Source organism: Dacryopinax primogenitus, assembly GCF_000292625.1.
Source record: "Dacryopinax primogenitus strain DJM-731 SS1 chromosome Unknown DACRYscaffold_29, whole genome shotgun sequence".
Taxonomy (NCBI): domain Eukaryota; kingdom Fungi; phylum Basidiomycota; class Dacrymycetes; order Dacrymycetales; family Dacrymycetaceae; genus Dacryopinax; species Dacryopinax primogenitus.
Window position 1 is genome coordinate 40,561 of NW_024467226.1, and position 26,978 is coordinate 67,538.

The following is a 26,978-nucleotide window of genomic DNA, read 5'->3' on the forward strand; positions in this document are numbered from 1 at the left end:
ACTAGTAATGACAACCCAACTGCATGGAATGCCAATAGACCACATTCTCTTTCCTCTCAACCAGTAACGTTTCCAATATTTCAATGATTTTAATTTATTGTCTAATTGTTTATCATTGGATAAAAAGTACGCACGTTCTTCGGTTCGTTGTGATTCCGTCCATTTTTCCGTTCTATCAAGTTGACGTCCCCATATGTAGTTCATACCGCCCTATCTCGCTCCCTATGTTCACACTAATGCACGCTCTAACCTCTCCTTCTTCAACCACCACCACCACCGTCTACACGACATCATGAATTCCTCCTACACATCCTCTTCACAGAACTCGGAAATGCGCACTCCCCACTTCATCGCCGCCGCCAAAGCCCAGCTTCGGCGCCCAGCTGTGCAGGCGCGCATCTCAAGCGCCAAATCCCTCTTTTCCGCTACGAAAGACTATCTGGCCCAGAAAGACTACCGGGCGGCATACGCTGACGTCAGTGGGAGAATGAAGAGTGCGGTGAGCAGCGCTAGAGATTTGGCGGGTCAGTTGGCGAGGGACGACGACGCACCAGAGAACGAGTCCGTTCAGGGGTGGGTGGTCAGGAAGCGTCAAACGTGGGATGAGTGGACGAGAGACAGGAGGCGCAGGAGGCAGGAGGAGCTCAGGGGTACTGAGCGAGTTTGGCTCTTCCCCGGTTGGGCTGCTCGGTGCACTTCTCACAGCAGGACGACTGCGAGCCAGAAGAAGGATGCCCAAGAACCTTTCGATGTCGAGCTCAAGGTCTCTGGGTATTTTCTGTCCATGCGACCCCCAGAGCAGGCAACAAGAGCCCAGCGCGCGTTCATGCGCCTCGCACGGTCTTTCTCTTCCCTCCCCCGCCTGCCGACCCCAGGCAGCGGATCAGGGAGCGAGAGCGCAAGCCTGAGGAGCTTCGAGGGCGGCAGTACCCCCCCAAGCGGAACGGCGAGTCCGCTCATGTCGCCTCTCTTAAGGGCGATCATCTCCGAAGAACCGGAGGATGCGGACTTGATCAACCTCGATTCCCCTGCCGGAGCGAGCAAGGACGACGGAGGGTACTTTACGAGCAACAACTGGGTCGGGAAGGATCCCCTCCCTAGCCCAAGTCAGGAGCCTCTCGAGTTGGACTTACTTACTCCTACTCCCACTTCTGCTGGTGCACTAGTCCTAGAGCACGAGAATGATAAGACGACGCCGAGCATCTCACTCTCCCCTGTCGACTACTCCGAACGTACCGCTCCCCCACCCATCCCTCTAAAGCCTGCCTCGCTGTCCTCCATCCCCTCTCTCTCCCTTCCCAAACCACTCAATCCCACCCCAGTCCACCACGCACACCACGTCCACTCCCCCCGCGCGCCCTCGCCCCTCTCCTCTCCCTCCCTCGGCCCTACCCGTTCCCCCCGCCTTGGCCCACACCGCCAGCCATCACCAAGCCTCGGCCCCACACGGAAATCTACGAGTATATCAAGCGCCTCCTTCGCCGACCTCCCCTCTAGCGAACTGCGTACCCTCCACGCGAACCTTGAAGCCCGCCTGCAGCCCTTCTGGGCCAGCTCGCTCTCCTTGCGCAAAGTCAAACTCACCATTTCACTTCCGCCTCCTCCCCCAGCAACAGAAAAGTCCGACTCCCCCAGCACGGTACTCGCCAATCTCTCCTCCTCCAAAGCACCTATAAAGCTGCTCGAAAAGGAAGTGACAACAAACTCGAACGGGTACTTCGACGAGCGTCTACGGGTTCCCTGGACAACTCTCACCTCAGCCCTACGCAAAGCAGGGGTCGACCTCTCCCGCCTAAGCAACATCGAAGTCCGTGCTGAGGTCGTCCCCCTCCCTCCTATCCCCAGTTTCGCACCCGATCCAACCCAAGCCCCTCACCCAACACAACAAAGCCCTCCCCTCGAATATGCTCTCCCTCCCTCCCCCGCGCTCAGAGTCATCTCCGACATCGACGACACGGTCAAGCACACCGGTGTCCTGCTCGGCGCTAAACAAGTGTTCCATAATGTGTTCGTGAGGCATCTGGATGAACTCGTACTGGATGGAGTGGGAGAATGGTACAGGGAGATGGAGCAGTGGGGAGTTGGGTTCCATTATGTGGTCAGTACTGCACTTTCCTTCATTCCTCATTCGACGGCTGATGTGAGGCAGTCAAACTCACCATATGAGCTGCTGCCCGTCATTAGAGAGTTCTTTGAGGTAGCCGGTCTACCGCAGGGTGCGTCCATCTGACCGATCCCCTTATGAGCATCATTCCCTGACACTTCTCTGCAGGCTCCATCAAGCTCAAGTACTACTCCCCTTCGGCAGTTTTCACCGGTCTCTGGGACTCCGCCGCCGACCGGAAGCGGCACGGCGTCGTCGAGGTGCTCGACGCCTTCCCCTCCTCCAGGTTCATCCTCATCGGTGACACCGGTGAGCAGGACATGGAGCTCTACGTCCAGCTGGCACAAGAACGGCCCTGGCAGATCGTGGGCATCTTTTTGCGGGATGTCACCCCTCCAGCATGGACAGAAGACGGAGAGCAGAGAGAAGAAAGACGGCCATTCCGGCGATCCATGTCCGGCATGTCCCTGGCCTCCACGGCATCGCTCAGCGCCTCTCTGCCCGTCGGTGGCTCCCCGCTGTCTTCTCCCGTTTTGGAAGCATACCAACCCCGCCGAACCCACACGGCATCCTCCACCCCTCCCTCCCCAGCCGCCCAGCCAACCCCCCAATCCCCGGCCATGCCTTCCAGCGTAGCCTACCTCTCCCAGTCCGCTGCCCAGCAGCCAGCACCAATAACAAACGCCAAGGCTGGGGAGGTGTGGCGTGCCCGGCTAGCGGCGGCTAGGAAGGCAGTGCCGGAAGGCGTGGGGTTTACCATCTTTCGAAGTCCGGAGGAGTGTGGAGAATGGAGGGGGATCGTCGCTCGGTATGCGGGGGGCGAATAGACGTCGGTTTGTGAATGTAAACGTTGGATTTAGCCGGCTGGAATCTTGAACAACTATTATGTTATCTATGTCCCATTGCGCCTGCGTGGGATGACTGTTGTATACCTAAACCGTTGCTTAATCCAATTGACCGCCAATAAGGCGAACAGCCAGGACCGCGAAATCTACCTTAGACCCAGCGTACATGAATAGCCATTTTACGCACAACGCATAGTTATATGTCCATATGTAGTATACAGTAAGATACAGGACGACCCACTCCCCACCGTCCTTTGCAGTCGTATCGCACGCCATCCGTGCGCAGGGTATCTAAGTGCTCTCATGTGGCTGAACGGGCGCCGGCGCAACCTCCGGCGCATTAGGACGATTCGGATGGGGTTCAATAGCGTCCACCGCGGCCCTAGCTTCCTGCCACGACTCCATATTCTTCTTGCACCAGTCTCTGTGCACGCGAGCCATGGTCAGTGCCATATCCCTCAGGTCGGCAACTTTTTGCCGCTGGAAACGGTCTAGGTCAGCTTGGATCGTTTGCGAGGTATAGCGCAGATCTTGGGCAGAGGCTTGGAGCGCGTCTTCCAGCTGCGGCGGTCGTCGGTTAGTCAAGTGCATCTGGTGAGGTAGGGGAAGAACACACCTGGGAAATCGTATCTCTCGTCTTGCTAATCCCGTTCCTCCGCGCAGCCTCAGGGTCAGCATCGATAATCCCCTGCAAGGAATGCGACAGCGTGTTAAGCAGTGCGAACCCAGGGGCGCGCCGTCTAGCCGGAGGTGCAGCAGCACGGGTTATCGACCCTGAAGGGAAGGGAGATTCTTCTTCCTGCTGTTCCCCTGCCGCTGTGTCGTTGGGCTCCGCACTGGCCTCCTCCGCTTCAATCTCGGAAGACCGCCTAGCAGCAGCATCATGATGCATACTGCCCGACAGGGCCGTATCGAGCCTCTTAGCCTCAGCCTCGTTCCGTTCCAGGTCGTCCAGCGACTCGCGTTTCGTGTCCAGCAGTTCCTGAGTAAGCTCGTACTGCAAGTGCTTTTGGTGCCGGTACTGCAGGAGCCGCTTGATGATCGCCGAGAACTGGGCGTATTCCTGCAGGGACTCGTACCACGTCTGCTCGAGTTCCTGGAGCTGCGAACTTCACAAATGTTCCACCGACGGACAAAATCAGATAAACACACCAGTTTCGATGTAGACATGTAAGTCGCGTCGACCGCCTGGCCGGTCTTTTCCATCGCATTGGCGAGCGACCCGCCCTCCGTAAGGCTGAACCCATTCAAAGCCGCCCCCAACTCGGAATAATCATGGGAAAACTCTATTACAAGAGCTCTCAGCGCGGGCACACGAGTCCAAGTCTGCACATACCCGACCAGCGCTTCATCGTCCGCCTGGTAACTCTCTCCATAGTCCCACTGACATGATTTGCAAACTTGTTCGTAAATGCTTCCGAGTCGAGGAACCGCTGGTCAGGACGGCGGAGCGGCTGGGCAGCGGAAGGAGTGGGGATAGCCGCGTAGACCGAGGCGGAGGATGTATCGGTTGGGTTGTGCGCCGGGGCTTTGAGGATATTCTTGGGTAGTTGGGAGAGGGGTGGGGAGTGGAGTACTTCGGACTGCGACGCATCCCGTCATACCAGGGACAGGATTAGAAGCGCAGTAAACTCACCCAAGAGACGTCCCTGTCCAAAAACCGATGAAAGACATGTTCGTTCGACAAGATTGGATGCTTCGCGACGCGATTCAGGAATACCTGGAGCATCCTCTTCCTGCGTGCAATCATTGCCGCGTCTTCTTTGGCCTTGTTCTGCTTTACCGCGTATTCCCCAATAGACTGTTTTGCCGGGATGGGGGGGACGATCATGGCGGGGTAGAGCTTGACCAGGCTGGTGCGGAGGGACTCAAATTCCGAGTAACGGCGGCGGGCCTCAACGTTCTGATAATGAGGTGAGCTGATGTGCAGTAAATTGGAGATGGTGCTCACTCCTGTACGGATGACATAGACGATGTAGGACGAGGAAGAGCCTTCGGAAGTCTTGAGCGCGTCCACGACCTACGCGAATAAGCTTATTTCGAGGAGTGAAGCAGGATGCGCACGAGGATCTCGACATCTTCCCCCGAGTGAAGCCACATATCCCTGGTGCAACACGGTTCTGTCCTCTGCTGAGGAGCAGTATAGGGTGAAGGGAAGGGCTTGTTCGTGGTTGGGAGTGGGGAGATGCTCAGTGGCTTGGGTTGGTCTGTGTCCTGCGGGGTAGATCCTTCGTCATCGTCTTCTATTGCTGGGGAGACGTCGTCCTCTGTGCGAAAAGGGTTTATGTCATCGTCACCGTCCATGGTGGTATGAAAGAGAGAGGTAGCAATGAGATGAGATGAGGAGACAGTGAGGGATGAAGCAACGACAACCTGGAAGCGCACGTAACGGCCGCAGTCACGTTCCCTTACACAGCCACTTGATTGCTCCCGTATAAGGGTCTTGCTACACGGGGCCGAATAATATTCCGATGAATGATTTAAATTAAATGTGTTGAAGAAATGAAATATAACTATTATTGTTGATGATTGTTCATGTTGCGGGCGTATCTCCGTCGTGCAAGTGCACATATACAATGCAATACTTGTCAACTATCATATTACAGCCATTCAATACCTCAAACAGTACACTCAAACGCACTCGAATCAATAAAACAGTTCGTACTAGGACATCCGACAACACAGGAAGAGGTGCGTTATTCTCCCTACTCTTTACATTGCTAACATTCAACAGGACGTCGACCTTCGTTCAGTGTTCAACGTCAACCCACCCCCCGCTCCAACCAACCAACAGCCTCACACCGCCCATCTCAGGCCACACCAACTTTCCCCTTCTCTGCCCCGCAACGCTTCCACAGCAGCAACGCTCGCCCCTCCCTCTTCCCACCCCCTCTTGGACCACAGCGCAGCCGACTGGCGCACATGGGCAGACAGGCTCGCAGACCCTGCTCATTCCGCATCCCTCGCCCCAGAAGAAATAGAACATCTTCTCATCGCACTCACCCTCAACTGGTCAACCCAAGCACGCGCAGTCCGCCTGCTCAAGCGGCTCGTCATCCGCCGTTCTGCCGAAGAACTCAGACGCATCCTCAGCTGGAAGGCGGTAGAGCGGATAGTTCATGCAGGAGAGAAAAGCAGCGCCCACCAGCTCCTGGCCGTCCTCGTTCAGATCGTACTGCGCTTGTACTGGCCGCACCGGGATACCTCTGTCCACTTCCCCTTGAGATGGGAGAGCAACGTCCCCCGCATGGAGCCCGTGTTAGACCACTTCATCCCCCCAAAAGGGAAAGAACGACCGCCTGCCTACGAGACAGCGCACTCCGAGCCGGACATCTCCCCACCAACCCTCTCACGGGAAGAGAAGCACCTTGCGAGCCGTGTTCTCACCCACGTCCTAGAGATCTACTTCCACCGACACCTCTACCTCGAAGTAACGCGCTTTCATGCCCAGCTCCTCTCGCTCGGCCTCACCCCCGACATAACCTCCTTCAACCGCGTCCTCCAATCCCATTTCCGCTGGTTCCTCTACCCAGACATGTACCGTTCCAAGCGGAACAGCGTCACTTTCCAGCAACTTACCGAATCTGTCCGGCACACGCTCGACCAGATGCGTGAATACGACATCACGGCGAACAGTTCTACCCGCTCGATACTCATCTACGGCCTCGTCCGGTGTATCCTCTTCTCTCCCCTTCCCGAACTGCACACCCGATGGGGCTCGATCGCACCCGTCATCACCAGGCTCCCATCGCACGCAGAAGGGGATATAATGCTCCGCCTGACATGGACCGAGGCGTGCCTAGAGCTTGCAGAGCTCAGGGCAAGGAAGGACGCGCATGTGCAGTACAAGCTTGGCCGGGAGGTGACGCGCACTGAGCTGGAAGCGACGCAGGAAGAATGGTTCCACCAGAGTCTGGGAGCGATGCAGCGTTTTCTTCTCGTCTCCGGCTCCAACTCCAACTCCAATTCCAACTCTAACTCTAACTCGTCAGCACGGAGTTACACCCAACTCACGCTCTTCCAACTCACGTACGAGCTCCGTATCTGCGCGCTCAACATGCGTGCCGCCCTCGTAGACGCCGACATCCCCTCCGCCGCCTACTGGCTCCAACTCCTCCGGCCAGGGTACGAGCACGCACTTCAGCGCCTGGCCCTTCCCGAGAACCATAACTGGGGGTTTCTGCGAGCAGACATCCAGCAGCGGTTCGAGGCTTCCACGGTCCGGTTCGTCAGTTACGCTCTGGAGCGGGGAGCTTTAACCGATGCACTGGGCGCGCTGAATTGGGGAAAGTATATAAGACATCCGAGCACGCTGTTGATGCTCTGGCGCAGGGTGTTATGCTTTCAACCAACGGAGAACCTTCGCTGGGAAGACCGGGGCGTAGGGGTAGGAGAGGCACTGGAGAGTCTGATGAGGACGCTAGATGCGCACCCGAAGCTGGGGCCCAAGAGCCCGCTGAAGCGTTCCTCCGGGCTCAAGGGGATCTACTTGGTACAGGTGAACGAGAAGCTCGTAGCGTACCATCTTTGGGCTGCGCTGCTCGGTTCTGCACCGGGTGACAGCTTGCTCAGGGCACTCCGGTTCCCCGACGCAGGCCGGGGGAAGCGATTAGACTTTCTGAGGAAGGTGTTCGACAGATGTGGAGTGACCCCTTCGGCGAAGTTCTGGAGTGCGCAAGGATCGTTTGTCGAGTTTTGTAGGGGGAAGCATGTGGAGGAAGTAGGGCAGGAGGAACTGGATTGGGTCAGGAGGGTGTACGAGGGTCGGCGGGGGGATGCGCCTGCGCTTGCTGATGGGGATGGGGAGGGAGAGGGGAGAGGCGGGACGTTCAGGTTCTTTGGAGTCAAGTTTAATGTCAAGGATAAATAACTTGGACCAACATGTATCATTAGGGTTAATGTTGTATACATTGTGTGTAAATATTGGCGATATCGGATGCCGCACAAGAACGGCAGAGCAGGGAGGATGGGCGGCGTCACTCCTTGTCGGATTGCTCCTGCTCCTTGACTCTCTTCGCCACGATCTTCCCACCTAGATTCCTGATGTTCACAGCGGCTCGCTCGATCCCGCGCTCCTTGCTCTGCTGATAGAATTCCAATGCTTCTTCAAGATGCCCGCCTAAGACCGGGGTCAGCAGATAAAATAGCACGAATCGGGAGGTGAAGTACCTGCTTCGAGCACAGCTGCTAAATTGTACGAAATTTCAGGATCTTCGGGTGCCAGCTTGTGCGCGATCCTGATAGTTCGGAAGTCTGAGCAATGGTTGTTATAGGAAAGCACAAGTACGAACCGGAGGTGCCGCAGCGCGAGTTCTCTTCGCGGAACGGGGGACATGATGTATGCGGACGCCAGGTCTAGAGGATGATCAGGAAGAAGAGAAGAGTTCACCGAAGACACTGTACTGGTATGTGCGTCAGCACTTCTTGGTTCCATTTCAATTGATTCCAGCCACGCTTGGATCGCAGCACCATAGTCCTCTAACAACAGCATGAGAATTCGTCTCTCTCCATCCCCGAGAACACTTACTAGCATGATACCGAATGACACCAAGATTGTACAACGTATGCGCTGTACGGCGAATTTGCACACTTCGTTCATAGCATTTTGTTGCTCCTTCGAGGTCCCCTTCTTCTAGCTTCCGGGTACCGTCTTCGAGCGCTTTGATCGCTTCTGCGTCGGTGGGATCGATGAAAGATGGCGTCGACGCGGATGAAGCAAATCCTTCAAAGCAAACGATTCCTGATCGTATCAACGTCACGAATGATAAAGAAAATGCTTACGACATGTTAAAAATTTAGGAGCCTTCACTGTTCTTGAGAGAGATCGAGGCGCAGCTTTTGTTACATTACGTGCTGCGCCTCGAAGCGCTGTTGATGAAAGTACGCGCGTGAACATGGCACCTTCCAAGCAGCGTTTCTATTTCCTCAGCGAACACTAAAAGACCAAGAATACTGGTTTGACACGCGCACAGAGAAGCTTCGAACGGTCAAGTTTGCCCTGGATATCGATGTCGCGGAAAGTGTTTTGCTGAACGAGCGCTACAGAGTAAAGAAACTTTTTTTTTTTGCTTCCGCGGCTTACCCCTCGCGGCTCAACAGATACTGGCCACAAGTCAGATTGACAAATTTGCATATGATCAAGACAGTCTGGTTGGATTCTTTACATAATTCTCTTTCGTATGTATGTATTATACAACCCTTGTTGCCGATTTGGTTCTTTCTTCTGCCTTCTGTATTCCCGGTATAGACATCAACGTTCGTGAAGGTCCTTTCGATTCATAACAACACAACAACAGCACGTTTTCCCTTCAGCATCTTGCAAGAAAGGGATATAACACCCTCCCAGCGCGCTGGTGGATCCATTTTCGTTCTACAATCTATTCGCCGTGCGTCAACGGGTCGACCCAAATGACACCATCGCGTTCTTGCCAGGCGTAAGCGAACTGATGCAGATAGTCCTTTATGCCGCTTGCCAGGCGCAGCTTGGACGTGCCGCGAGCAGGATCGTTTGTACCAGTATGCCTCTCCTCGCCAATAACAATATAAGCTATATGGTAGTCAGCGCCTGTTTAACCAATATTCGAAAAGGTACATACCAAGACCATGATAATTCTCATGTTCCAAGCTAGTCAAGAATTCGTCTAGGATTTCCTGGCCTTCATTCGCATGCAGCGCATGTAGATCAAGCACACATTCCATTCGTTCCTCTGGCGTAGGCGCGCCTTCCCTCGCAACACCAAGGACGACGCCCAAAGCGTTTCCACAAGGCTTGCCGCGACTTGTCCGATCCGCAGCATCATCCGCCGCCCAAGTCTCGCGAGCACGCACCGCATCCTGTGCGATCCTCGCGCGTTCCTTGACGAGCAAACGAGCTGAATGAGCCAGCTCAGCCTGCATACGCGCGTTGAGGTCTGCCGCAGCGCGAGAAAAGCTCTTGGCAGCAGCACCGTCGTTGCTCCGCCAGGCGTTGGCAGCTTTGGTCAGGTTGGCATTCCTGTTGGCAGCAAGCTGGTGCGCACGACTGCGATACTGCATGTACAAGGCGCTGACCGAAGCCCCGGTAGGCAGTGGGGGAAGGAGTGATGGCGGGCGTAAGCGGATACGAGTCGACGGACGAGGTTGAGGCATCCGGTCGTAGATTGACTGTTGCGGAAAGTCCACTGGGCCACGCGATTGGGGATTGACCATGAATTGCCGGCCTGTGACGGCGATGTGTGGACCGTAGCCTCGAGGTGTGGCGGATGTCTTCACAGCGTTCGCGAACCTCGTTCGACTAGGATCGAACCCGGCACGAGCGGGGCCGAATGGGTACGGACCACGGCGCCCCAGTTGCGGGAAGTCCTCTCCGCCCTGCGGCGTTTGAGGGCGTGAATTGGACGCACTCGCCCGATTGGCAGCGATTACGGCCTGAACTTGAGCCTGGTCCCAACCTGGAGGGATCTCGTGCACGAACTCGCACTGCTCGCCTTTGGCACATTGGCCGCGAAGCCAGAAACGGCACAAGGCCCGTTCGATATCGTGACTAAGGAACCCGATTAACTCTTGAGAATAGCGCGAAAATGGTACAACACACCTGAAACGACAATCCGCCCTCCTACACTCACCCTGCAAGAAATACCTGCAAACGCGATTGGGTACCCCCTGGGGTCTGCCACCAGGCCCCATCATGCCATACCTCGGGCTGCCTCTGTCTCCATTCGCCATCCGGCTATAATCCTCGCGGGGCATGACGAGGACGCGCCCGCCACCATGGGGATGCGCTCTGGGCTGAACATGATGCGCGCCGTTCCCGTTGTGCGGTCCGGGTATTCCCGTACCCCCGTTCTGCCGGTCCACAAGCCAAGCGATCGCACCCTCGAAGTCGTACCCGCTTTCCTGGAGTGCCTGTTCCAGATCTTGGGGGGAAGCGGAAGAGCCAAACATCTGGATGAGCATCTCCATAGGTGTCATGCCCATGCCATCTTCGCCTTGGCCGTACTGTCCATATGGTCCAGGGAGCGGGTAGCCGTCTTCGTCTAGCCCGCCAAGGAGGTAGTGATTGGGCATGTGAAGAATATCGTCGTCCGAAGGAGGGGAATTATCGTCAGGGAGCATGTCCATCCTGCCGAATTGGCTCGCAAGCATGCCCATGTCGTCTTCCGTTGTCGAAGCGTAAGGATTCCGTTGAGTAACACCGAGCATGTTCATCGGCCCTGGGACGTCGAAGGAGTGACCCGGGCTGCTTGCACTCGCACTGCTTCCGCCTGACTCAACGTCGTATGGCGAGCAACCGTAAGGCACGCTAAGCAAACCTGCTTTGGATGCTTGATCTTTCGCGGCCATGTAGAACGGCGAGAACTCTTCGTCGTCCAGCGTATCCGACCGTGGGCGCATCCGGATAGGTTTCACGCCGCTCGCTGTGTTCGTAGGTGTACCAGCAGCAGTGTTAGACTTGACGGGGGTGGCATCATGACTCGCCGGTGTGCCGGGACGCGAATCATCATCGTCGTCATCCTCTTCTCCATGAACGGATAATACCCCTTTGCCAGCAGCTCTGAAACTCGCAGCTAGCGGACTGGGGACGGGTGATTCCCTTGTATATTCCGGCAGGAGCGGAGCGGCAATGGCAAGTTTGCTCGAGAAACTTGGTGTGAGCATGCCGGCGTCGTTCGAGTTATGTGTCCATAGGTTGTCCCCCGGGCTTTCTCTGCCATGAGTAGCAGATACCCCGCTGGCATTGAAGCTGCCGCTCATGGCGCTCAAGGGTCTGCCAGATCCAGGGCGGAACTCAAGTGCTTTGGCGTTGAGATAACGCGGTGAGCCGGTGGGCGAAGGCATGCCAGCGGAGGCCAGGTCGGAGCTGCTCAAGCTAGTGGGAAGAAGCGGCCGGGCAGCGGGCATTCGCACGCTGCCGAGGCGTGGAGAAGGGGTGGGAGAGTCGGAGAAAGTACTTCCAGCACCATATATGCTGCTGAGTGGACCGCCACCGTCACTTTCCTCCCCTGATAAGGCCGAATTCGCGTGTGCTTGGATCAACACACTTGTCAACCTGCTTGCACTGACAGGTGTATGCGGCCTGTTTCTCGCGCCAAAACTTCCCGTGCGGCCAGATTGGCCCAGGAGTGTCGGGGTCTCGGGTCGACGATATGAGTTCTGCGATGCGCGGGAAGATGGGCGAGAAAGGTTCTGTGGGCGCTTGATAGGCGTAAGCACTGAAAACGGCATTCCCATGAGGTCGCTGTGATGCTTGTGCATTAGTTCGATAACATGCGCGTCCAAGTTTGCTTCAAACTGCGAATGCACGTGTCAGCATACCTAGTCAGGTAACAACACAAAGAACGCACTTCTGAACCTTCAGCACCAAAACTCTCCTTCAGCTTCTTCCTGAGCTCTGGCTCATCCTCGTCCCTGATGAGTCCCACAACACGCCTAATGAACTCATTTCCGCCTAACGAGCTGATCGGGTCGCGTCCCTCACCCTCGCTCTCCCCATCGCTCCCGATACTGGGACCAAGTCCAACGGGAGAGCTGCCTAGGTCGTCGGGTGCACGGTATTGTCGTGCGAGAGAGGCGAGGAGAGCGCGTGTATGCGGATACTTGGGGTTAGCGGAAGGGGTGGATATGGCCGGGGCAAGAGTGGAGGATAGTGTAGCTGGCGGGGATGTCGATAGGTCGGTTGACATCGTATTGGTCTATTTGGGTTTGGTCGTCTGTTTTAGACGACACAGATCGAGTGTAGAGAACGAACGGGGATAGCTTTGTACAATGTACACAATTGGTTTCTTTCAGGTTTCGAGGTTTAGTTGGTTCGACTTTGGCTGAGGTTTGATATTTTCTTTCTTTCTTGCTCTAGGATGGCGCGTTGTGAGTGGCGTGAGCGCAAGCGTCGTCCGAGCGCGGTGGGTTCCGTTGTGAGCTTAAGCGGGTAAACGAAGCTAGCGCGGGGTTTGCCAGCGTTGGCTTACGAGTCCGTTGTCAGCGGGGGTACAATGAGAGAGGGGATGTTGCCGGACCAGCCCTGGCAAGGGGGGCGTAGAGGAGGAGGAGGAGGAGGAGGAAGAGAGGGGGGGAAGGGATGCCGCAAGTGAAGGGGGGATAGAAGAGAGCGGAGATGCGAGCCTGAGCCTATGCGTAAGACGGGCAAACGAACGGACCATTCATCTGCTCCCGTTCCCCGCAATCGCTCTCTCTTCCCCCATCTGCTACCAAACTACTCTCGCTGACAATCACTTGTTCTTCTACCATCCATTCACCCAAAAATACGCAATATTCTCCCATTTCAGCAACATAACATCCACGTACAACTCCCATTTCATTTCACACCGTCTTATGCACTCACAACTGCTGCACATCCGGCACACGTGGCGTCATCCCACGTGCATCTTGGATCACATCACCGACGTCCCTTGGGCCGAAACAAAGCTCATCATCATCGTGTCTCACTCCATCCAGTCTAGAGTCAAAAGACCGGCCCTACACTTTCCCACTGTCGCTGTACAGGACCTCTGCGCCGTAACCCAGCAACTTGGGAAAGAAAAAAACAACGCCATGAGTTTCCCGCGTTTCAAACGTCCTCCCCCAGCGTCGTCATGCCTTTTTTTGCCTTCGCGACGCCGTTTCAATATCGCCGGTCTGATGTAGTAAGCGTGAGGTGATACGATACAAGATCCCCGACTTTGCGTCATTTTTACTTTTCCTATTGTCAATTTCTCGTCAGGGTTCCTCGGAGCTGACTTTTTGTTCGGCTGCTTTTTTTCCCTTCACAACCAGGACAGAAGTTGTGGGGTAAAAGGGACGCGTCAGCGCTTTGCCTCGTGTACTCCACCCTGTCCCCTGCAAGAGGAGGGCAGGGTGGATGGCCGGGCGAGATCGGGGCCCGAGTGCTTCTGGTCAAGAAGCTCGAACGATATCAGCTTCATCAATTGATAGAAACTAACATCACTCTGATGAACTACAATCACGTCCTGGCTCAAAGATACTGATGCATGCAATTCGACCGATAAATTCAATCAGTATCAATAATACGAGCAGTCCTCCGGACTCGGTATAGAAAAATTGTCACTAAAGCGTGCTTGGTATAACCATGCCAGGTAATGCGGGGTTTGTAACGTACTTGGTTCTACTTCAGTCAGATCTACCCTGTTGGCTTTCCTTTTCCTCTTCTGGTGTCTCATCCTCATCCTCGCCATCTTCCTCATCCACTCCCTCATGCGCCGATTCGACATGCTCTCCGTTCACGGGATGCGTGGCCTGAACAGGCGAGGGAATCGTGTAGTCTCTAAACCCAAGCTTCTCCTTAAGCCTCGTATCAAGGCCCTGGATATCTTCGGCCAACGAATCCCAATATGTCGCAATCTCAAGCGGTGTGATCTCCGACTCGGTCTCCTTGTGCGTCTCTTCCTCTGTCACCTGCAACCAAATCAACACCGTGTCCTCCATCCAGCACACCGAGCACAGTGACGCACATGAGCAAACACCTTCCTAGCAATCCCAGCAAGCTCGACCTTCTTCCCCACCTCCTCTCTCAAACTCTCCAGCTCCGCCAACTTCCTTTCGATCTCCAGTCTTTCCCGTCTAGCCTCCTCCAACAGTTTCTCCTTTTCGCGTATAGTCGCCTCCAGCTCCATCTCTCCAGCAGTAGCGGTCTCCGAAGCGGAGAAGCCGCTTTCCCCTGGAGAAGCGGCCGTGGTGCTGCGGGAGAACGCCGGGGGAGCGGTGGCATCCTCCGGAACAGCGGTAGTAGCAGACCGGTGCAGGTCGCTCGATGCCATCTCTGGCTGGAACAGAGTATGTAAAGATGAAGGGGTAGAAGGAGGACGAAAAATGTTTTGCTCGCTCCGTCGTCCAGTGGACGCAGCTCCTTTCGAGAAGTCGTCAGGGAGCCTACTACGCTTGTCCACAAAAGGGCTGTGACGCGGGCACGGCGTGGCGCTTTCACGTGCTTCAGCCGGACTTTCTTCCGGAGCCGACGTTTGCCTCCGCAGAGAATTTCGACCTTTGAACAGAGCCGGACGGCGCCTGCACGGCTGAGCTCATCGTCCTCCGCATCCCACCTTGCTCTCTTTCTCCCCCTTTCCTCCCCAAAAATGTCCTTCTTCGACTTCAACAGGGACAAGAACACTCCCTCCCCCGCGGCCACGTCCGATGCTTATGCAGTCCTCGCCGGCGCACCCATAGCCCGGCAAGGCGGGGCCACCTCTGTCTCCCCCGCATCCGAGGCGCTCACAGCGACGGATCTTCTCAGCGCAGGCTCGTTCGATGCTGCCAGGCTGCATCCTATGGCTCAGCTGGGGGACAAGCTGGACTACCTCTTGCTGGAGGACGACAAGGTTAACCAGCTCCCTGGGTCGGGGACGGCGTTGCCCAGCCGAGGGTGGAGCGACGACCTCTGCTACGGAACGGGGACGACGTACCTTTCGGGTGAGTCCCTTTCTGCTTCGTTCTGGGGAAAGCTGACAAAGGATAGGTCTGGCAATTGGTGGACTGTGGGGGTTTAGGGAAGGCGCTATCCGCCCACTGGCAGTGTCAAACACCCGTCTCCGGATCAACAGTATCCTGAACAGCGTCACCCGGCGAGGGACATTCATCGGCAATTCGGCCGGTGTGATGGGTGCGTCCTTTCTTCCTTTCAGACATTCGTTTGGCTGACGCAGGGTAGCACTGGCGTACAACGCTATCAATTCCTGCATCGACGGCTATAGGGGGAAACACGATACCTGGGGTTCGCTCGCCGCCGGCGGACTCACAGGCGCGCTTTATAAGTCCACAGGTGCGTTCACTCCAATCCCAGAACACATTCATTACTGACATCGATGTAGCTGGTGTGAGGCCCGCTCTGGCTGGTGCGGCCGTCATGACCGGTGTCGCCGGTATCTGGTGCTATATCAAAACAGTTATCGTATAGTCCCACCATCTGGAGTCGATCATTTTGGTCTACAGGTGTGCAGAAATGAGAAGATGGGGATGTCCGTTCATTGTGTTCGGTTTGTTAGGATGATGTCATTGTATTTTCTTGCACTACTCTCCGCTCTAATATATTCTGGAAAGCTCCTTCTCAGGGTGTGGACCAAGCTGGTGATGCATCAATTGTTAAGTCGACCGGCTGCGACAACCGGCTGGAAGAATGGGGTGTAGCTATTCGAAGCACATGTCATCTTGCCTTTACACGACTGTTCGTTCCGAAATTCGGAACACGCTCACCAACCAAAACCACACGTCCTTCACATGCATCCTCAGGCAATATCGTAAGCGCACAGCCAACCCTTGCAGGCCAGCATCTTCCCTCACCATGGGTACTTGCACTTGCCCTATCACAGGCAAGTGCGCAGCCGGGACTGCATCTCGGCAAGTGCACCGCCCCTTGCCTGTCGACCTGGAGGAGGATGAACAAACCGGATCATCCTATGCTAGACTGCGAGGTGTAGCGCAGGATGACAGTATCCGTTACCCTGCCCATAGCTATGAATATGCATGAGCTATAGTCCCGGCACCTTTGGTTCGGAGTCCTTGCTGCGGTCCGATGTCTCAACCCGGTGTGGCGCAGTATCAGGATAGGCCGACAGGACCCCGAAAGCAGCTTCCCTTCCGCCTCCGGGGGCGGATACCCCAATGGCACACACCTCATAAGGAGCGAAGGGAAGTGTGTCCACTGTTGTCCACTCCAGAGTGAGCATACATCTGCCCTTCATCTCCTCGACTTGCTCGACCTTTCTCCTCTTCTTCTACCTGCAACTAAAGCGAATATCTAACTCCCGAATTTACAATCCTACAAATGTCTAACAAGGACGTGCGTACTTCCCTCTTGAGTTCTCCCAAATTAAGTTAACATCAAACAGTACTACAGCGGCGGTGGCCCGCAATACGGACCTCAGTATGGTGGGCAGCCACAAGGCGTACGTCTTCCCCCTTTGCTTTCCTACCTACCTAGCTAACCCGTATACAGGGCTACTACCCACCCCAAGGCGGCCCTCCCCCGCAGGGCTACTACCCCCCCCCCGCAACAGGCATATCAACCCGGTGGTCCGCGTACGTCCTCTCCCATCGTCTCCCCTCTCCCAACCCTGTCTAACTCCGTGCAGAATACTACCCCCAGCAGCAACCGATGTACCAACAGCCACCTCCCCCGCAGCAGTCGGGCGGTGGTGATCTCGCAAGCGGCACGTGTATGGCCTGTCTAGCAGGCATGTGTCTGTGCTGCTGTGCCGAAGGTCTGTCCCCCTCCCCGCACCTCAGAGACACCCACTCACGCCTTACTCCAGACTTGTGCAACCTCTGCTTCTGATCCTACTCCTCGCTTAGGGCTTGGACTGGGGACTCTATCCTACGTACTCTCGTAACGACCGAGCTTGTATCGATACTCGACGCCGGCAGGGCAGGAACGAGCCGTTTTCATATCACCTAGTTGTCTAACTGAGTTCTCTCTTTGCTGTTTGATGTGTGTTGAGAGGCCTCCACTTGCGTTTGGCACGTTAGGAAAGGGACGGGGTGTGGGAAGACGCCAAGCAGGGTGTGGGTTTACCCTGCTCGAACGTTTCTCCGTCCGCATCCTCCGTTGTTCGACGACAGTGCCCTAAGCCCATCCATCACCAAATGCTGCCCAGGGCGTGTACCACTTCCCCAATTCATATCAAAGTCCAAGGGCTCGGGGGACGATGACCTTATCTATTCAACTGTGCACCGCCGTGGATGACGCTCTCAGTCCTGTTGGGTATGTGTCTGATCGGGCCGATCCAGAGCCGCGGTGATGAGACAGCCCAAGGTATACGAAATGGACCTGCATGAAACAAGGACCTATTACTATTGCGATACATAAGGGGCAGCCTTGAGTATTAGATAAAGCAGTGATTGATGTAATGTACGTATACGGTGAATGTTGAATTGTAGAGAACAATAAGAACAATAATAAGCTAAGTATGGGAATGAATTAGACAGGGTGATGATAAGTTTCCACTCTTGTAGATAATCTAGATGGACAAGATAGATTGACACATGTTAACAATGCGGCACAAGTGAGTTGTAGTTGACTGCAAGGGGTACGCCGTAATACAGTGAAGGCCTTCTCTTGTCACGTTCTTTTACACGCGCCGCCACAAGATTTTCTTTTTCTTTCAATTGCCCGTCCACGCCACTCTACACTTTGCTCCTTTCTTTCTTTCTCCTCCTCCTCCTCATTCCTCATCCCTCTTTTTCATTTTACCATAATTCTTTCTTGCAAAGTATGGATGTAAGCAATCTCTTCCCACTATCGCCAAAACACTGCTCATCCTAGAAGCCAACTTTTGTAAACGGCCTCCACGCACTCCTCACAACTGCAAGCGCTTCATCCGACACAACCCAGATAAAAGCGGTATGTCCCCTCTCCCCCATCCGTTCTTCACGCTCTGACTCGGACTCGTGCGGTAACAGGCTACCGCAACCCTCGCCCAGCAGTACTACCGTAACCCGCAATGTGTACCCGCACTCTTCCAGATCCTCCTCACCGCGCCTGATGCTGGCGTACGCACGCTTTCCAGACCCCGGGTGTATGCTCACTGTTACCCAGGTGCGACAACTCGCTGGTGTCGAGCTCCGTAAACGTATCGCGTCGAATCATGCCAAGCTCTGGACAGAAACTGCGGTCGAGATCAGGAATGAAATCAAAACCAAGATCCTCGAATTCGCGCTTCACGAGCCCATGTACGCCCTACACCTCCCCCATTTAGTGCGTCCTGATCGTCTCGCAGCTCCATCGTCCGCCATACGGCTGCACGCGTCATAGCAGCTATCGCCAGCTGCGAGATGCGCGAAAAGGCGTGGCCCACCCTCCTTCCCTGGCTATACGAGGCCTCCACCGCTCCTGCCGCGTCGACACGCGAGGTCGGCGTGTTCATCCTCTATTCGCTGACGGACAGCATCAATGAGCCCTTTTCGGCTCACGTCTCCGAGGTGTACGAGCTGTTCCGCCGTACGATCCAGGATCCAGAGAGCATGGAAGTTCGCGTCAATACCATCCGTGCCCTGGGCATGCTGGCACAGTTCATCGATGCCGAGGAGAAGGGCCAGGTTCGCACTTTCCAGAGCATCTTCCCCCAGATCCTTGCTGTCCTGCGCGACTGTGTCGCTACCGACAACAGCGATGGCGCCAAGCACGGGTTTGATGTCATCGAGACCCTTCTCATCCTCGACACGCCTCTGATTGGCAAAGCCCTGCCCGAGCTTGTCGAATTCTTCCTCACTGTGGCAGTGAACAAGGAGGTAGACGAGTCGATTCGCGTCATGGCCCTTAACGCGCTCATCTATACGATCAAATACCGCAAGAACAAGATCCAGTCGCTTGGACTCGCCAAGTCCATCCTCGAGCGTATCATGCCCATCGGGTGCGAGGACGAGCCTGACGAGGAGGAGGAAGACAACCCGTGCCGCCTGTGCTTCCGCTGCATCGACAGCCTCGCTACTACCTTCCCTCCTAGCCAGGTGTTCCCTACCCTCCACACCCTTGTCACGCAGTATGTCTCCTCCCCCGACCCGTCCCAGCGCAAATGCGCAATGGTCTCGTTCGGCGTGGCCATCGAGGGCTGCTCCGAGTACATCCGGCCACACATCCTCAGTCTCTGGCCCTTCCTCGATGCCGGGCTAAACGACCAGGAGTGGCGTGTGCGCAAGGCGGCGTGCATCGCTCTGGGCTGTGTGTGTGAGTTCCTGGGAGACGAAGCTGCCGAGCGACACGAGATCTTCCTCCCCGCCATCCTCCGCCTCATGGGTGAGGAGCAGACTCGCTCGACCGCTTGCCAGGCACTCGACTCGTACCTCGAATGCCTGGGCGACCATATCTTGCCCTACCTGGACGAGCTCATGGTCCGTCTTATCGGCCTGCTCGAGACCGCCGACCGCCAAATGCAGAGTACGATCATCGGCGCGATCGGTTCGGCCGCACATGCCGCCAAGGCCCGTTTCACGCCCTACTTCCCAGAGTTTATGAAGCGCATCGAGCCCTGCTTCTTCCTCACCAAGGAAGAGGACCTTGACCTGCGCAGTATCGCCGTCGACACTGCTGGTACGCTCGCCGAGGCCGTCGGTGCGGAAGCGTTCCGTCCCTGCTTTGAGCCGATGATGCAGCAGGCGATGGCGGGTCTCAAGCTAGAGAGTTACCGCATACACGAGTGCAACTACCTCTTCTTCATCGTTATGAGCCGGGTGTTCCCCGATCTCATGGAGCCCTACCTCGCTGCGATCGTCCCCGAGCTGATGAAGAGCTGCAAGGAGGCAGAGTACAAGATCGGCAGTGCCGACGAGCTCGAAGCTGCCCTCCTGGGCAACGGCACGGCCGAAGCGCCCCTCGAGATCAAGTCGGACGAGGATGTGGATATCGACCTGGAGGACGCTGCGGACGCGGACGTAGACGACATCCTCAACGTCTCCTCTGCCCAGGCGGTCGAGAAGGAGATCGCGGCGGATGCGATGGGCCAGATATTCGCCAATGTCAAGCTGCCTTTCTTGCCGTATGTCGAGAACTGCCTCGAGATGCTTGTTGCGCTCCTCGAGCACTATTATGAAGGGATCAGGAAGGCCGCGGTGCAGAGCTTGATCGAGTTCCTCAGGACGTTCTACGTCTTGGCGAACTATGAGTGGACACCTGGTCAGCCGTCGGTATGCCTTCTCCACTGTGATTCCTGGATGTCGCTGATGATGATAGGCCCCTCTGCACGACAACGTCGTCAAGATTCGTGATGTGATCATGGAGGCTTTGACGGACGCTTCGAGCAGCGATGAAGAGAAGTGAGTCCTGTTCTGGACACGTCTTATGATGAAATTCTCGTAACTCAGCTCACTTCGACGCCCAAGGGCGATGAGACGAAACACGTTTCTTCTGATTCTATGCCTGCTGCGTACTGCGTATCTGAGCAATCGCTGACTCTCATCCCAGGTCTTCCGTAGCCGTGCTGTGCAGCACCCTTGGCGAGCTTCTCACTTCGTACGGCCCGACAGTGCTCGGCACGTACGGCGAGCAAGTGGCCAACCTCGCTACCTCCGTTCTGGACCGCACCCATGTCTGCCAGCAGGACACGGATCAAGAGACCCTGCCAGAGGACATGCTGGACGAAGACCAGGCGGAGTACGACTCGGTCCTGACGAGCTCGGCGATGGATCTCGTCGCTGGCCTTGCCCATGCCTATGCAGGCGAATTCAAGGGCGCCTTCCCGAAGTACATGACGCTCATCGCGACGTACGCTGGGAAAGGTCACAGTCTCGCAGACCGGTCTGCAGCTATAGGCACTTTTGGAGAGATCATCGGTGCCATGGGCGCTGCAGTGACCGAGTTCACCGAACCGCTCTTCCAGATCCTCTACCCTGCTCTCGCGGACGAAGGTGTCGAAGTCAGGTCCAACGCCGCCTACGCCCTCGGCGTCCTCGTCGAGAACAGCCAAGTCGACACCTCGAGCCAGTACGTCAACATCCTCCGCACCCTGCAGCCGTTCTTCCAAACCCCCGAGTCTGCGGCCGGGACGACCCTGAACGCGCGGGACAACGCCTGCGGAGCAGTTGCGCGTATGCTGCTCAAGAACCTCACTGCTGTCCCGCCCGAACAGGTCTTGCCAACGCTCTTCGCCGCGCTGCCATTGAAGAACGACACGCAGGAAAACAAGCCCGTGTTCAAGTGCATACTCCATATCTACCAAGCGAACCCGGCACTGCTCGACCCGTACTGGGACTTGCTGTTAAAGCTCTTCCAGCACGTGCTTGTCCCTGCTGGAGAAACGGAGATTGACGACGAGACACGCACGGCTTTACTCGCACTTGTGAGCCACTTGAACCAGGTCATACCGGACAAAGTGGCGGCGGCGGGGCTGGCGCAGGTGCAGGCATAAGCCCGCGTGCGCGTGCGCCGTCGATCACGCTGGCACAGTTATGACATGACAAGGCATGCTCACGATTCCCTTTTCTCTCTTCCTATTCCTATTTCGTTTCTGTTCCCTTTCCTCTACTTTCACTGTTTGTCCCCCCAGAGCTCTGCACGTTTCATTGGATACCACAAGAATTAATGGATGTAGTCAAGAGACTATGGTGCCTTAATGCGTTAATATTACCGATGTCGATATGGGCGCAGGACGCTGGATACGGGTGGGGGGGGTTGTTGTCCGGTCCGGTCGGACAGTGACTATGCGTGGACTGCACGAGGTTTTGTAGGTACAGGGTTAGGGCGTCAGACGATGACACGAGTTGGCAACTACCTAACTTGATAACCTCCCGACCCGCACACGCGTGGGTGCAGACCACCCCTCCTCCTGCTGGTGCTGGTGCTGATACTGGTACTGAAGTACAGCAGCAGTAGCATGAGCAGTGGAATGTGACTCTGTGACTCGAGGTCTGTTTTCCTAAACTTTGACGCGCTCTGCTGATAGATGAAGATGAAGATGAGGATGAGGATGACCATGAGCATGAGCATGAGCATGCCGATAGTCCAAGTTCCAGACAGACTTCTATAGCTACTTCTACTTCGGTACAGTTGCTCCACTCAGGGGATCCGTGTTCAGTGTACAGTGCTACAGGGATCGGACATGGGGGCAGTGCGAAATGGCGGGGAGACGACTGGTACTTGATCGTACCTCGTGGCGGGACGCCGGACGTGGGAGTCGGACACGGAAGTGAAGCTAACGCGCTACACCTCCTCCCTATCTTCGTCTATCTCCCTATCGTCCAACTCGCCCCAATCAAACTCTTCCATCTCCATCTCCATCTCCATCCCCTCCCCCTCCATCTCTCCTTGCATCTCCCCTTCCCCTTCCCCTTCCCCCTCAGCCTCGGCCTCGGGTAAGAACAACTCCTCCCCTTCCCCGTCCCTGTCGAGTGCTTCCGGCTTGGAGGAAGCATCAGGAGACCCTCGGGCAGCTACGAGCTCTGTTCCTGCTTCTGCTTGACAAGCCTGTACGAGCGCTAAGATCCCATTTGCAGAGTCCTGCGGAAAACGGTATTCAAAGTCTTCAATAACCTGGTTTGGATCAGTGCCGACCCAGTATCGGCCCATATGTTAGGGGGGGGGGGGGGGCGGCACGGTGTAGAGTACGACCAAGCTGGTAGGCATGAGGTTAACGATCTGCAGCTTCTCCGCTTTTGTGAGATCCCATCGTGCAAGCCCGTGTACGAGCAAGCGAAGGCTGGTATGCGTCTGGAGAGCGGTGTCGACATGTGTGCTTGTGAGGTATGAACGGAGTGCGATGGATAGGGAACGTTGGTTTGCTGGAAGGAGGGAGGTGGTGGAGGTGTCTGATTCTTGAATTAGGGATAGGAGTTCTCTGTTTGATAGTAGGGAAGTGCGGGGGTTGAGTATTTCCATCGGAGTGGGAGGAGTGAGAAGGTGTAACGGGTTCAATTGGTGTGGACCTTTTAGGTCATTTCATTCACTTAGACACCGAACTATCCACTGCAAACAAAAGTCATTCTCTCACTACCTCACTCCCACTACCACTTCCACTCCCCCTACTACTCCCACTCCCACTCCAACCCACTCTCAGTACTCCCAGTACTCCCACTCCTACCCACCCCCACTCCCTCATTCCCCCCCCCCCCTCATTGTCCCCCCACTGCCCCCATGTACGCCCCAGCTCACACACGCGGCCGTCTCTCCGTCGCTCTATCAACTCCTTTCACTTCTTCATTCCCTTCAATATCACTAACAACTCCCCATCACTCATTCCCATCAATCTCAATCTCCAACCTCCCTCCAAGCGCGCGCCGTACACTTCCACCAGAACTCATACTCTTGCTCGTCTCATCCGGCACCCTACTTGCGCTGAGTACGCATGTCGCTCATCTATGGCTTGTCAACAGCGATACAGGCGTAATATGGACATCTCTAGCACTCCTCCTCTCCCAATCACTCGTCGAAACCCTCCTCACACGCGTACGGAGAAAACAAAAGACAGACAGTCCCCAACTGCCTACTCCAGTGCACGCCAACATTAGGAATAGCGCACTGCATGCCGCTCTTAGGTTTCTCGAGGTCTTCTCTCTGCTGGGGATGATGCGCGGGCTGAGTGGGACAAAGTACGCATCCTCTTCCCGCACTTCCTGTGCACGCTCCATACTGATCCTGCGCAGAGTACTCCTCCTCACCCAGTTCATACAGCTCGCAGCTCTAGTCCCAACCGTACGCCCTCTCCTAGCTAACACCGACAAGCACTAATGCCTAACTCGCGCAGCCCCCTAGCGCCCGCCTCCTCCTTCCCCCCTCCCTCCTGCTGCTCATCTCCCTCCTCCCCTCCCCTTCCCGCTCCCTCCCCATCACAGCCTTCACCCTCCTTTGCCTAGCAGTGTTCGCCCTCTGCACATATGGGAAAAAGAAGTTGCCTCCCGTTTCCTACCCCGCAGTAGGAGGATCGGTCATAGCGCTCGCCATCGTCCTCCTAGGCCTAGTATTCGTACGCTCCTTCCCTCCCTCACTCACTCACACTCACCATTTCGCACATAGGACATCCTCCCCCCCTTCCCGGCACTCTTCTCCCTCCCCCTCTTCCCCCTCCTAGCGCTCACCTCCCTCCTCCTCCCCCACACATCCCACACCCTCTCCCTCCTCCTTCCCCCCAAATCCCACGCCACGCTCACCTTCTCCACCTATTCCCTCCTGGGAGCTCTGTTCGGTGCGCTGGCCTTCCGTGCCCCCCCTGGTGTGGGGGACGTGGCGCTGTTCAGCTCGCTCATATACGGTACGCCTGCCCCCCTCTCCTCCCTCTCCGCTAACCCCCAACCCAAACCAGTACTCCGACACACCCTCACCCCCAGGCCCACCCCTTCTCAACCCCCCAAGACGCCCCCCACTCAGCGCACACTCCACCTCATCAACATCTATCTGAGCCATATCTGGTCCCACCCCGAGTCCCGCCGGATATTCCTCTTCTTGCTTGTTAACCTTGGGTATATGGCGGTGCAGATGCTGTATGGGGTTTGGACGAATAGCTTGGGGTTGATATCTGATTGTGCGTCTTCCTTCTTCCTCTGCTCCCCGCTGCTCTCCTCTTCCTCCTAATGCTCGCTAACCCTATCCTACCTAGCCATCCACATGGCCTTCGACTGCCTCTCGATAGCCATGGGCCTAACAGCAAGCGTCATGTCCAAATGGCGACCAAACCCTCTCTTCACCTACGGCTACTCCCGCATAGAGACCCTATCAGGATTCGCAAACTCGATATTCCTCCTCCTTGTGTCGCTGTTCATCGTACTGGAGGCGGGGCAGAGGTTGGTAGACCCGCCGGAGATGAACGTTGATCGGTTGTTGTTGGTGAGTGGGCTGGGGTTGGCGGTTAACCTTTTTGGGATGGTGGCTACGGGGGGGCATGCGCATCATCATCATGGACATGGACACGCACATGACCATGGGCATGGAGGACAAGACCACGACCACGACCACGGGCATGAACACGGGCACGAACACAGTCATGAGCACAGCGGTGACCACGGGCACGAGCACGACCACGGTGGAGATGATCATAGCCATGATCACAGTCATGCTGAACACGGGCATGGACAGGACGAGCATGAGCATGCACACGACGAGCATGCACATGCTCACTCACACTCGCACTCCCATTCCCACTCCCACTCGCACGTAGGACATGGAGGTCACGGAGGTCATGCAGGCCATAGAGGTCACGCAGGCCATGCAGGACACGCAGGTCACGCAAGCCATAGTGCACACTCGCACGAACACGCTTATGGGAAATATACGCATATGGTCAATGGGCGGACGTACGCGCCCCAGCGGGCGCATGCGCATGTGTACGGGCACGATCACGGACACGATCATGCGCACGATCATGGGGGGCACGAGCACGGGCATGAGCACGGGCATGAGCACGATCACGGACACGAGCATGAGAATGAGCATGCGGAAGATGATCACGTACATGGGGAGGAGTGCGATCATCCTCATCCTCACTCTCACCCCCAGGACCACGACCACGACCACGACCACCCGCACACGCACACGCACCTGCACCAACACCAGCACACGCACGAGCACCAACACACGCACACGCCCCCCCAACCACGGAGAGCGCATTTCCACACCCCCAGCCCCAGTCCCAGTCCTATCAAGATGTCCACCGACACTTCAGGGATGGACGATTCCCCCACACCCACAGCTCGAGCTCACCGGCCTGCAACCCTCCTACTCAGCCCCAGCCCCGGCCGCGGCACTGGGCTCGGGTTCAGGCTCGCGCCCCCCGTAATGGGAACGGTGAACGGGAACGTGGAGGAGTCCCCTACCTCGGGATTGGAAGTGGAAGTGGAGGACACACCAATCAGTCCGGGGACGAGCCATTTTCTTAAGACTCCTAGGGCGCCGAATTTTGCTGTTGGGGTGCAGGACTCCTACTCCCACTCCCACTCCCACGAGCACGCCCATGCCCATGCCCATTCGCACACGCGCGCACACGGGCACGACCACGGACACAGTCACAACATGCGCGGTGTATTCCTTCACGTCATGGCCGTACGTCCCCCCCCCTTCCCCTCCCTAACCCCCAAAACCGCTCACCCCGCCCGCAGGACACCCTAGGCTCAGTAGGGGTCATCATCTCCACCCTGCTAATAAAGTTCTACGGGTGGAACGGCTTCGACCCCCTAGCATCCATATTCATCGCCCTGCTGATCGCAGCCTCCGTCTATCCCCTAATGGTAGACTCAGCGCGTGTGCTAGCGCTGGACGTAGGCCAGGAGAGGGAGGGGCAGATACGGCAGGCACTGAGTGAGCTGGCGAGCGTAAGAGGGTTGGAGAGTTATTCTGCAGCTAGGTTTTGGCCAAAGGACGCAGTGACGTTAATAGGGTCGATCCATATCCAGCTCTCGCCCAACCCCGCCTCTCTCGAGTCCCTCCATTCCGCCGAGCCGCACAGAGTGGAGAAAGTAGGGTATGTGGACGCGGAGAGAGTTGTCAAGAGGGTGGAGACGGTATTGAGAGAGAAGCTGGACGGCTTGGAGGAGTTGAGTATCCAGCTGGAGGGGAGTGTGGGACAGCCGTTTTGTAGTTGTAGGCCGAAGGCGCTTGCTAGTTAGCGGGGGGGGGGGGGGGGGGGGGG

At 56.3% G+C, this 26,978-nt stretch overlaps 11 protein-coding genes across 11 annotated transcripts; 6 read left to right on the forward strand and 5 right to left on the reverse strand.

Annotated features, from left to right (window-relative positions):
• Positions 1 to 292: 292 nt before the first annotated feature.
• On the forward strand, positions 293 to 2,931 carry DACRYDRAFT_120013 (uncharacterized protein; the record flags this gene model as incomplete). Its single annotated transcript, XM_040770915.1, has 3 exons — positions 293 to 2,098; positions 2,150 to 2,216; positions 2,273 to 2,931. 3 exons carry the CDS (start codon positions 293 to 295, stop codon positions 2,929 to 2,931), a joined length of 2,532 nt encoding a protein of 843 aa, XP_040623481.1.
• Positions 2,932 to 3,200: 269 nt separating this feature from the next.
• On the reverse strand, positions 3,201 to 5,253 carry DACRYDRAFT_73032 (PX-domain-containing protein; the record flags this gene model as incomplete). Its single annotated transcript, XM_040775989.1, has 7 exons — positions 3,201 to 3,510; positions 3,566 to 4,051; positions 4,102 to 4,235; positions 4,286 to 4,532; positions 4,586 to 4,852; positions 4,901 to 4,969; positions 5,014 to 5,253. 7 exons carry the CDS (start codon positions 5,251 to 5,253, stop codon positions 3,241 to 3,243), a joined length of 1,713 nt encoding a protein of 570 aa, XP_040623482.1. The 3' UTR covers positions 3,201 to 3,240.
• A 231-nt stretch (positions 5,254 to 5,484) lies between these two features.
• On the forward strand, positions 5,485 to 7,819 carry DACRYDRAFT_19242 (uncharacterized protein; the record flags this gene model as incomplete). Its single annotated transcript, XM_040771436.1, has 2 exons — positions 5,485 to 5,640; positions 5,684 to 7,819. The coding sequence occupies 2 exons, from the start codon at positions 5,485 to 5,487 to the stop codon at positions 7,817 to 7,819; spliced, it is 2,292 nt and encodes a 763-aa protein (XP_040623483.1).
• A 106-nt stretch (positions 7,820 to 7,925) lies between these two features.
• Positions 7,926 to 8,645, reverse strand: DACRYDRAFT_60293 (TPR-like protein; the record flags this gene model as incomplete). The annotated part of the gene is made up of 5 exons (XM_040775625.1): positions 7,926 to 8,068; positions 8,119 to 8,186; positions 8,241 to 8,304; positions 8,353 to 8,427; positions 8,477 to 8,645. Coding segments are annotated over 5 exons (519 nt in total), but the record flags the coding sequence as incomplete, so codon positions are not given.
• Positions 8,646 to 9,099: 454 nt separating this feature from the next.
• DACRYDRAFT_102845 (uncharacterized protein) lies at positions 9,100 to 12,611 on the reverse strand (the record flags this gene model as incomplete). Its single annotated transcript, XM_040767677.1, has 4 exons — positions 9,100 to 9,496; positions 9,546 to 10,471; positions 10,523 to 12,219; positions 12,273 to 12,611. 4 exons carry the CDS (start codon positions 12,609 to 12,611, stop codon positions 9,327 to 9,329), a joined length of 3,132 nt encoding a protein of 1,043 aa, XP_040623485.1. The 3' UTR covers positions 9,100 to 9,326.
• Positions 12,612 to 13,910: 1,299 nt separating this feature from the next.
• On the reverse strand, positions 13,911 to 14,821 carry DACRYDRAFT_120016 (uncharacterized protein). The gene is made up of 2 exons (XM_040770916.1): positions 14,394 to 14,821; positions 13,911 to 14,337 (listed from the first exon to the last, which is right to left on the reverse strand). Exons 1-2 carry the CDS (start codon positions 14,697 to 14,699, stop codon positions 14,053 to 14,055), a joined length of 591 nt encoding a protein of 196 aa, XP_040623486.1. The 5' UTR covers positions 14,700 to 14,821; the 3' UTR covers positions 13,911 to 14,052.
• Positions 14,822 to 14,970: 149 nt separating this feature from the next.
• Positions 14,971 to 15,976, forward strand: DACRYDRAFT_25611 (Tim17-domain-containing protein). The gene is made up of 4 exons (XM_040774239.1): positions 14,971 to 15,348; positions 15,395 to 15,538; positions 15,587 to 15,697; positions 15,747 to 15,976. The coding sequence occupies exons 1-4, from the start codon at positions 15,015 to 15,017 to the stop codon at positions 15,830 to 15,832; spliced, it is 675 nt and encodes a 224-aa protein (XP_040623487.1). The 5' UTR covers positions 14,971 to 15,014; the 3' UTR covers positions 15,833 to 15,976.
• Positions 15,977 to 16,634: 658 nt separating this feature from the next.
• DACRYDRAFT_120018 (uncharacterized protein) lies at positions 16,635 to 17,544 on the forward strand. Its single transcript, XM_040770917.1, has 5 exons — positions 16,635 to 16,714; positions 16,764 to 16,820; positions 16,871 to 16,953; positions 17,007 to 17,135; positions 17,187 to 17,544. Exons 2-5 carry the CDS (start codon positions 16,801 to 16,803, stop codon positions 17,207 to 17,209), a joined length of 255 nt encoding a protein of 84 aa, XP_040623488.1. The 5' UTR covers positions 16,635 to 16,714; positions 16,764 to 16,800; the 3' UTR covers positions 17,210 to 17,544.
• Positions 17,545 to 18,145: 601 nt separating this feature from the next.
• Positions 18,146 to 21,978, forward strand: DACRYDRAFT_120019 (ARM repeat-containing protein; the record flags this gene model as incomplete). The annotated part of the gene is made up of 7 exons (XM_040770918.1): positions 18,146 to 18,151; positions 18,200 to 18,274; positions 18,334 to 18,423; positions 18,470 to 18,603; positions 18,651 to 20,553; positions 20,600 to 20,682; positions 20,831 to 21,978. The coding sequence occupies 7 exons, from the start codon at positions 18,146 to 18,148 to the stop codon at positions 21,771 to 21,773; spliced, it is 3,234 nt and encodes a 1,077-aa protein (XP_040623489.1). The 3' UTR covers positions 21,774 to 21,978.
• A 586-nt stretch (positions 21,979 to 22,564) lies between these two features.
• Positions 22,565 to 23,239, reverse strand: DACRYDRAFT_112631 (uncharacterized protein; the record flags this gene model as incomplete). The annotated part of the gene is made up of 2 exons (XM_040769454.1): positions 22,565 to 22,894; positions 22,958 to 23,239. The coding sequence occupies 2 exons, from the start codon at positions 23,237 to 23,239 to the stop codon at positions 22,565 to 22,567; spliced, it is 612 nt and encodes a 203-aa protein (XP_040623490.1).
• A 1,455-nt stretch (positions 23,240 to 24,694) lies between these two features.
• DACRYDRAFT_60278 (cation efflux protein) lies at positions 24,695 to 26,955 on the forward strand (the record flags this gene model as incomplete). The annotated part of the gene is made up of 5 exons (XM_040775624.1): positions 24,695 to 24,878; positions 24,954 to 25,180; positions 25,430 to 25,507; positions 26,267 to 26,392; positions 26,449 to 26,955. Coding segments are annotated over 5 exons (1,122 nt in total), but the record flags the coding sequence as incomplete, so codon positions are not given.
• Positions 26,956 to 26,978: the final 23 nt, after the last annotated feature.